Source organism: Hemibagrus wyckioides, linkage group LG17 (assembly GCF_019097595.1).
Source record: "Hemibagrus wyckioides isolate EC202008001 linkage group LG17, SWU_Hwy_1.0, whole genome shotgun sequence".
In the NCBI taxonomy this organism is placed as follows: Eukaryota; Metazoa; Chordata; class Actinopteri; order Siluriformes; family Bagridae; genus Hemibagrus; species Hemibagrus wyckioides.
Genome location: NC_080726.1, coordinates 735,689 through 746,235, shown reverse-complemented (window position 1 = coordinate 746,235; position 10,547 = coordinate 735,689). Strand labels below are relative to the sequence as shown.

The window sequence follows — 10,547 nt, the reverse complement described above, 5'->3', positions numbered from 1 at the left end:
TATTATATTAACAGAATGTACAGAGTGGAGCAGAACTGCAGGGTGGTGAAGTGTAGTGAGACATGTGTCCTAGCGGTGTAGTGTAGAGTTCAGCAGATTTATAGTTGAGGGAAAAAAAACTGGCCCTAAACCTGCTGGTTCTGGTGAGGATGGACCTGTATCTCCTCCTGGATGGAAGGAGGTTGAACAGTTTATGACTCGGGTGGGAGGAGTCCTTGATGATTTTGTGTGCTCTTTGCAGATATCTGCTGTGGTGAAGAGACTCAATGGCAGGTAGTTGGCTGCTGATGATGCGTTTTCACAAACCTTTGCAGTGATTTTCTAGTGATTATTACAATGAATTAATGCAGCAATCACCAACTTGCTTCACGCTCACAAGATGACGGTGACACGAAGGCCCTGTAGTGTGGACACTGGGTGAACTGTAGTGTAGGAGATTCAGTGGGGTCATTACCGTAAGAATGTAAATGGTGATGTGATGGTCAGATGTTTCCGCCTCTACAGTCTCAATTAGCCAATTAGGGCAGAAACAATCAATCTGGCAACCGATAATGCATCTATCCCTGCACACTACAGCAGAGAGAGAGAGAGAGTGAGAGAAGGAGAGAGAGGGAGGGACCGTGTGTGTGTGTGTGTGTGTGTATATTCCGCTGGCTCGCGCTCGTTGTCGGGTTGAGCGTCGCTCCCCGTTAATATCGCTGAAACACAGGAGGAGAGAGGCAGCGCGCGCGCAAGAGGAGGATCTCCAGTCCTTAATTCGTGTTTTATTTATTTGTACCGCACGTCATCAGAGAATAGAATTTAACAGAAATAAAAATAAATTGGCCGAGCTGCAGTTTCACACTGATCCCGGTTCTGTGCGCGAGACTCTGAGATTTCCTTCCGCTTTTCTTCTTTAATAACAGCGTTCCGAGTGAGTACACAGCGCAATTTACACTGATATACGCTTGTGTGCGCACGCGCGCGCGTGTGTGTGTGTGTGTGTCTGTGTGTGTGCGGGCGCGCGCTTCGTTGCGAAAGATTAATATAAACATGCAATAATACTATGATGTCGATTGTGAGCGCGCGCTGATTTTTCCGCTTTAAAGCCCAGTGTTGTTTATTGAGGTTTTGACATGAGGTGTGTGTGTGTGTGTGTGTGTGTGTGTTAATAAGCGCGTGCACGCCCATGGTGATGGTGATGATGTACATGCCCGGGTGGGTGGGAGGCTCCAATATGGCCGTGTGTGTGTGTGTGTTGCTATTGTCCCTCTGAGGTGACAGGTAGGATTTGTTCCTCTTTTCTGCGCATGTTCAGGATTTAATTTGTACGAAATTAAACAGAACCCTAACAGAGGAGTACATTTATTTTTTGCACTAGACTGAAGCTGGACCAGAGAAAGTAAAGCCGTGGGGGGAGGGGGGGCTGAGGGAGTGTCTGAGGAGATCAGAAAGAGAATTCTAAACAAGTGTGTGAACCTTAAAGGCTATAAGATGATCTCTGAGCAGTCAGTGTTCCTGTCACTGTGGCTGTAAATATTGTTAAAAAGTTTAATGCCTGTGAGACTGAAACCTCCCTGGATATGAGCAGGAGAGGAAAATCACCCCCGGACTGAAGAGAGAGAGAGAGAGAGAGAGAGAGAGAGAGAATAGCAGAGGAGAAAACAGCCAAGAGAAACTTTTCTAGAGAATAAGAAGCTGGACTGAAGGTCAAGGTACATTAGAGTCTGATCAGAACAGGTCTAGGAGGACTCCAGAAGAAAACACACACTGCAATTTACTGAAATGGAAATTGAGAAGCTGCAGTACTTCTGAGAGATGAGACCAAACTGGAGATTTGGGGTAAATCTCATTAGCTTGAGAAGATGAAGGCTACAGAGAGGTTCAGGTATGTTGTGGAGCTTCTGTCCTGGGTCTGTGTCCGCATCTGCATCTGTGTAGGACATGATGAAATCTTGAGACTGTCTAGCAGACTAGAACAGCTAGAACTAAAACACTGGACTATTCTGTAGTGAGCTCTGACTTGAACCTGTTGAACATCTAGAGAAACCTGCAGTCTGCAGAAGAAACCTGTGCTGAAGTGAGAGCAGTGAAGCTTTTAGCGTGTTAATGGTATGTTGTTGTCTTAACCCCTCACCCAGATCGCTTCCTGTCTCTATCAGCGAGCTGCAGCTGATAATCAGCGTTCCACTCCAGAGCTGCTACACAAACCCATCCTGCCTCACTCCACACCTCACTCTAGACCTCACTTCATACCTCACTCTAAACCTCACTCTAAACCTTGCTCTACACATCACTTCACACCCTGCTCTAAACCTTGCTTTAAACCTCACTCTACACCTCTAAACCTCGCACTACACCTCTAAACCTCGCACTACACCTCTAAACCTCAATTCACACCTCTAAACCTCAATTCACACCTCACTCTACACCTCTAAACCTCGCACTACACCTCTAAACCTCGCACTACACCACTAAACCTCACTCTACACCTCTAAACCTCAATTCACACCTCACTCTACACCTCTAAACCTCACACTACACCTCTAAACCTCGCACTACATCTCTAAACCTCGCACTACACCACTAAACCTCACTCTACACCTCTAAACCTCAATTCACACCTCACTCTACACCTCTAAACCTCACTCTACACCTCTAAACCTCGCACTACACCTTTAAACCTCACTCTACACCTCTAAACCTCGCACTACACCTCTAAACCTCGCACTACATCTCTAAACCTCGCACTACATCTCTAAACCTCGCACTACATCTCTAAACCTCACTCTACACCTCTAAACCTCGCACTACACCTCTAAACCTCGCACTACATCTCTAAACCTCGCACTACATCTCTAAACCTCACTCTACACCTCTAAACCTCGCTCTACACCTCTAAACCTCGCACTACATCTTTAAACCTCACACTACATCTCTAAACCTCACATTACACCTCTAAACCTCGCTCTACACCTCTAAACCTCGCACTACATCTTTAAACCTCGCACTACATCTTTAAACCTCACACTACATCTCTAAACCTCACACTACACCTCTAAACCTCGCACTACATCTTTAAACCTCACACTACACCTCTAAACCTTGCACTACATCTCTAAATCTCACTCTACACCTCTAAACCTTGCACTACATCTCTAAACCTCACTCTACACCTCTAAACCTCACTCTACACCTCTAAACCTCGCTCTACACCTCTAAACCTCACACTACACCTCTAAACCTCGCACTACATCTTTAAACCTCACACTACATCTCTAAACCTCACATTACACCTCTAAACCTCGCTCTACACCTCTAAACCTCACTCTACACCTCTAAACCTTGCACTACATCTCTAAATCTCACTCTACACCTCTAAACCTTGCACTACACCTCTAAACCTCGCACTACATCTCTAAACCTCACATTACACCTCTAAACCTCGCACTACATCTCTAAACCTCACACTACATCTCTAAACCTCACATTACACCTCTGAACCTCGCTCTACACCTCTAAACCTCACACTACACCTCTAAACCTTGCACTATATCTCTAAACCTCACATTACACCTCTAAACCTCGCTCTACACCTCTAAACCTCGCTCTACACCTCTAAACCTCACTCTACACCACTAAACCTCGCACTACATCTCGAAACCTCGCTCTACACCTTGAAACCTCGCTGTACACCTCTAAACCTTGCACTACATCTCTAAATCTCACTCTACACCTCTAAACCTCACTTCACACCTCACTCTACACCTCTAAACCTCGCACTACACCTCTAAACCTCACTCTACACCTCTAAACCTCGCACTACACCTCTAAACCTCGCACTACATCTCTAAATCTCACTCTACACCTCTAAACCTCACTTCACACCTCACTCTACACCTCTAAACCTCGCACTACACCTCTAAACCTCGCACTACACCTCTAAACCTCGCACTACATCTCTAAACCTCGCTCTACACCTCTAAACCTCGCTCTACATCTCTAAACCTCACACTACACCTCTAAACCTCGCACTACACCTCTAAACCTCGTACTACACCTCTAAACCTTGCACTACATCTCTAAACCTCGCTCTACACCTCTAAACCTCGCACTACACCTCTAAACCTTGCACTACATCTCTAAACCTCGCTCTACACCTCTAAACCTTGCACTACATCTCTAAACCTCGCACTACATCTCTAAACCTCGCTCTACACCTCTAAACCTCACTCTACACCTCGAAACCTCGCACTACACCTCTAAACCTCGCACTACACCTCTAAACCTCGCACTACATCTCTAAATCTCACTCTACACCTCTAAACCTCACTTCACACCTCACTCTACACCTCTAAACCTCGCACTACATCTCTAAACCTCGCTCTACACCTCTAAACCTCACTCTACACCTCGAAACCTCGCACTACACCTCTAAACCTCGCACTACACCTCTAAACCTCGCACTACATCTCTAAATCTCACTCTACACCTCTAAACCTCACTTCACACCTCACTCTACACCTCTAAACCTCGCACTACATCTCTAAACCTCGCTCTACACCTCTAAACCTCGCACTACACCTCTAAACCTTGCACTACATCTCTAAACCTCACTCTAGGCCTCTAAACCTCACACTACACCTCTAAACCTCGCACTACATCTCTAAACCTCGCTCTACACCTCTAAACCTCACTCTACACCTCGAAACCTCGCACTACACCTCTAAACCTCGCACTACACCTCTAAACCTCGCACTACACCTCTAAACCTTGCACTACATCTCTAAACCTCGCTCTACACCTCTAAACCTTGCACTACACCTCTAAACCTTGCACTATATCTCTAAACCTCACTCTAGGCCTCTAAACATCGCACTACATCTCTAAACCTCACTCTACACCTCTAAACCTCACTCTACACCTCTAAACCTCACTTCACACCTCACTCTGAACCTTGCTCTAAACCTCGCTCTACACCTCTAAACCTCGCACTACATCTCTAAACCTCACTCTACACCTCTAAACCTCGCACTACATCTCTAAACCTCACACTACACCTTTAAACCTCACTCTACACCTCTAAACCTCACTCTACACCTCTAAACCTCACTTCACACCTCACTCTGAACCTTGCTCTACACCTCTAAACCTCGCTCTACACCTCTAAACCTTGCACTACATCTCTAAACCTCGCACTACATCTCTAAACCTCACACTACATCTCTAAACCTCGCACTACATCTCTAAACCTCACTCTACACCTCTAAACCTCACTCTACACCTCTAAACCTCGCACTACATCTCTAAACCTCACTCTACACCTCTAAACCTCACTCTACACCTCTAAACCTCACTCTACACCTCTCAACCTCGCACTACACCTCTCAACCTCACACTACACCTCTAAACCTCACTCTGCACCTCTAAACCTCGCACTACATCTCTAAACCTTGCTCTACACCTCTAAACCTCGCACTACACCTCTAAACCTTGCACTACATCTCTAAACCTCACTCTAGGCCTCTAAACCTCACACTACACCTCTAAACCTCACTCTACATCTCTAAACCTCACACTACACCTCTAAACCTCACTCTACACCTCTAAACCTCGCACTACATCTCTAAACCTCACTCTAGGCCTCTAAACCTCACATTACACCTCTAAACCTTTCACTACATCTCTAAACCTCACACTACACCTCTAAACCTCACACTACATTTCTAAACCTCACACTACACCTCTAAACCTCACTCTACACCTCTAAACCTCACATTACACCTCAAAACCTCGCACTACATCTCTAAACCTCACACTACACCTCTAAACCTCACACTACACCTCTAAACCTCGCACTACACTCTAAACCTTGCACTACATCTCTAAACCTCACTCTACACCTCTAAACCTCGCACTACACCTCTAAACCTTGCACTATATCTCTAAACCTCACTCTAGGCCTCTAAACATCGCACTACATCTCTAAACCTCACTCTACACCTCTAAACCTCACTCTACACCTCTAAACCTCACTTCACACCTCACTCTGAACCTTGCTCTACACCTCTAAACCTCGCTCTACACCTCTAAACCTCGCACTACATCTCTAAACCTCACTCTACACCTCTAAACCTCGCACTACATCTCTAAACCTCACACTACACCTTTAAACCTCACTCTACACCTCTAAACCTCACTCTACACCTCTAAACCTCACTTCACACCTCACTCTGAACCTTGCTCTACACCTCTAAACCTCGCTCTACACCTCTAAACCTTGCACTACATCTCTAAACCTCGCACTACATCTCTAAACCTCACACTACATCTCTAAACCTCGCACTACATCTCTAAACCTCACTCTACACCTCTAAACCTCACTCTACACCTCTAAACCTCACTCTACACCTCTAAACCTCACTCTACACCTCTCAACCTCGCACTACACCTCTCAACCTCGCACTACACCTCTCAACCTCACACTACACCTCTAAACTTCACTCTGCACCTCTAAACCTCACTTCACACCTCACTCTGAACCTTGCTTTACAACTCTAAACCTCGCTCTACACCTCTAAACCTCACACTACACCTCTAAACCTCACTCTACACCTCTAAACCTCACACTACATCCCTAAACCTCACTCTACACCTCTAACCCTCGCACTACACCTCTAAACCTCGCTCTACACCTCTAAACCTCACTCTACACCTCTAAACCTCACACTACATCTCTAAACCTCGCTCTACACCTCTAAACCTCACACTACACCTCTAAACCTCGCACTACATCTCTAAACCTCGCACTACACCTCTAAACCTCACACTACACCTCTAAACCTCGCACTACACCTCTAAACCTCGCTCTACACCTCTAAACCTCACTCTACACCTCTAAACCTCGCACTACACCTCTAAACCTCGCTCTAAACATCATTGTACACCTTGCTCTAAACCCTGTTCTAATCCTTGTTCTTAACCTTGCTCTACACCTCACATTGAACCTCGCTTAAAAACCTTGCTCGGAACCTCACTCTACACCTCTAAACATCACTTCACACCTTGCTCTGAACCTCACTCTACACCTCTAAATGTCACTTCACACCTTGCTCTGAACCTCACTCTACACCTCTAAACATCACTTCACACCTTGCTCTGAACCTCACTCTACACCTCTAAACGTCACTTCACACCTTGCTCTGAACCTCACTTTAAACCTAGTTTGCAAACTGTATATATCATGTATCACAGAAATATCTGATATTTTAGTAATGATGATGTCATAATAATGATATGTTTGTGGTGTGCACTCACAAACAGAGATATGTTATAAATATACAGATAATGTGAGCTGTGAAGTTTCTGTATTCCAATAAACACACAGCAGGTGCTCGGGTTCCTCCCAAGTTCTTCTGCCTTCATCCTCCAGGTTTATTATCTCCACATGTCACAGAAGAGGAATTTCTGCTCTCGTTATCATACACACTGGATTTCTCCCAATCCTCCCAGGTTTTCATTCCTACACAGCCTCTAAATCCCGGAGTTTCATATGCTGGAGCTGTTCAGTCACTGAGCTCTCAGGAAAGGAAACATCTCAGGACACTGTTTACACAACCAGTTACAGAGCTTATCTTTATAATGTGTAATAAATGTGTAATAAACATCTGTAGCTCTGATATGGTTTAAACAGCAAATTTGATGATAATGATGAAGGTTATTATGGTGATGATGATGATGATGATTGTGTTGTTGGTGGTGATGATGATGATGATTGTGTTGTTGGTGATGATGATGATGATGATTGTGTTGTTGGTGATGATGATGATGATGGTGATGGTGGTGATGATGATGGTGATGATTGTGTTGTTGGTGATGATGGTGATGGTGGTGATGATGATGGTGATGGTGGTGATGATGATGGTGATGATTATGATGATGATGAAGATGATTGTGTTGTTGCTGATGATGATGTTGATGATTATGATGATGGTGATGATGATGGTGATGATGATGATGATGATGATTGTGTTGTTGGTGATGATGATGATGATGGTGATAGTGGTGATGATGATGGTGATGATTATGGTGATGGTGATGATGATTGTGTTGTTGGTGATGATGATGGTGATGATGATGATGATGAAGATGATTGTGTTGTTGCTGATGATGATGTTGATGATTATGATGATGGTGATGATGATGGTGATGATGATGATGATAATTGTGTTGTTGTTAGTGATGATGATGGTGATGATGGTGATGATTATGATTGTGTTGTTGCTGATGATAATGGTGATGAGGATTGTGTTGTTGGTGATGAAGGTAATTATGATGATGGTGGTGATGATGATGATGGTGATGATGATGATGATGTTGTTGGTGATGATGGTGATGATGATGATGAAGATGATGGTGCTGATGATGCTTGTGTTGTTGCTGATGATAATGGTGATGAGGATTGTGTTGTTGTTGGTGATGATGATGGTGATTTTGATGGTGATGATGGTGGTGATGATGATGATGATTGTGTTGTTGGTGATGATGATGATGATTGTGTTGTTGTTGGTGATGATGATGATGATGATGATGATTGTGTTGTTGGTGATGATGATGATGATGATGTGATGATGATGATGATGATGATTGTGTTGTTGTTGGTGATGATGATGATGATGATGATGATTGTGTTGTTGGTGATGATGATGATGTGATGATGATGATGATGATGGTGCTGATGATGATGATGATTGTGTTGTTGGTGATGATGATGATGATGATGTGATGATGATGATGATGATGATTGTGTTGTTGTTGGTGATGATGATGATGTGATGATGATGATGATGTGATGATGATGATGTGATGATGTGATGATGATGATGATGATGATGATGTGATGATGTGATGATGATGATGATGATTGTGTTGTTGGTGCTGATGATGATGATTGTGTTGTTGATGATGATGGTGATGATTATGGTGATGGTGATGATGATTGTGTTGTTGGTGATGATGATGGTGATGATGATGATGATGAAGATGATTGTGTTGTTGCTGATGATGATGTTGATGATTATGATGATGGTGATGATGATGATGATGATTGTGTTGTTGTTAGTGATGATGATGGTGATGATTATGATGATGGTGATGATGATGGTAATGATGATGATGATGATGATGATTGTGTTGTTGTTAGTGATGATGATGGTGATGATGGTGATGATTATGATTGTGTTGTTGCTGATGATAATGGTGATGAGGATTGTGTTGTTGGTGATGATGAAGGTAATTGTGATGATGATGGTGGTGATGATGATGATGGTGATGATGATGATGAAGATGATGGTGCTGATGATGCTTGTGTTGTTGCTGATGATAATGGTGATGAGGATTGTGTTGTTGTTGGTGATGATGATGGTGATTTTGATGGTGATGATGATGGTGGTGATGATGATGATGCTTGTGTTGTTGCTGATGATAATGGTGATGAGGATTGTGTTGTTGTTGGTGATGATGATGGTGATTTTGATGGTGATGATGATGGTGGTGATGATGATGATGATTGTGTTGTTGTTGGTGATGATGATGATGATTGTGTTGTTGTTGGTGATGATGATGATGATGATGATGATTGTGTTGTTGGTGATGATGATGATGATGATGATGATGATTGTGTTGTTGGTGATGATGATGATGATGATGATTGTGTTGTTGGTGATGATGATGATTGTGTTGTTGGTGATGATGTGATGATGATGATGATGATGATGATGATGATGATGGTGCTGATGATGATGATGATTGTGTTGTTGGTGATGATGATGTGATGATGATGATGGTGCTGATGATGATGATGATTGTGTTGTTGGTGATGATGATGATGTGATGATGATGATGATGATGATGGTGCTGATGATGATGATCATTGTGTTGTTGGTGATGATGATGTGATGATGATGATGGTGCTGATGATGATGATGATGATTGTGTTGTTGGTGATGATGATGGTGATGATGATTGTGTTGTTGCTGATGATGATGATGTGATGATGATGATGGTGCTGCTGATGATGATGATTGTGTTGTTGGTGATGATGATGATGTGATGATGATGATGATGATGTGATGATGATGATGGTGCTGCTGATGATGATGATTGTGTTGTTGGTGATGATGATGATGTGATGATGATGATGATGGTGATGATGATGATGATGATGATGATGTGATGATGATGATGTGATGATGATGATGGTGCTGCTGATGATGATGATTGTGTTGTTGGTGATGATGATGATGTGATGATGATGATGGTGCTGATGATGATGATCATTGTGTTGTTGGTGATGATGATGTGATGATGATGATGGTGCTGATGATGATGATGATTGTGTTGTTGGTGATGATGATGATGTGATGATGATGATGATGTGATGATGTGATGATGATGATGTGATGATGATGATGATGATGGTGCTGATGATGATGATGATTGTGTTGTTGGTGATGATGATGGTGATGATGATTGTGTTGTTGCTGATGATGATGTGATGATGATGGTGC

The 10,547-nt window shown here is 43.3% G+C and overlaps 1 protein-coding gene across 3 annotated transcripts in view; it reads left to right on the top strand.

Annotated features, from left to right (window-relative positions):
- The first annotated feature begins 629 nt into the window (after nucleotides 1-629).
- The window catches only part of palm1b (paralemmin 1b), a 29,617-nt gene continuing 19,699 nt past the window's right edge, over nucleotides 630-10,547 (top strand). Inside the window, exon 1 of one of the 3 annotated variants that reach the window (XM_058414410.1) lies at nucleotides 630-913. Coding sequence is in view for 1 of the 3 variants with exons in the window: in XM_058414409.1 (XP_058270392.1) it covers nucleotides 1,845-1,867 (23 nt within the window). In the remaining 2 variants the exon portion in view is untranslated. Of the gene's footprint in view, nucleotides 914-1,161; nucleotides 1,264-1,435; nucleotides 1,868-10,547 lie in introns of those variants that run through there. The other 2 variants (XM_058414412.1, XM_058414409.1) reach the window with 2 other exon arrangements.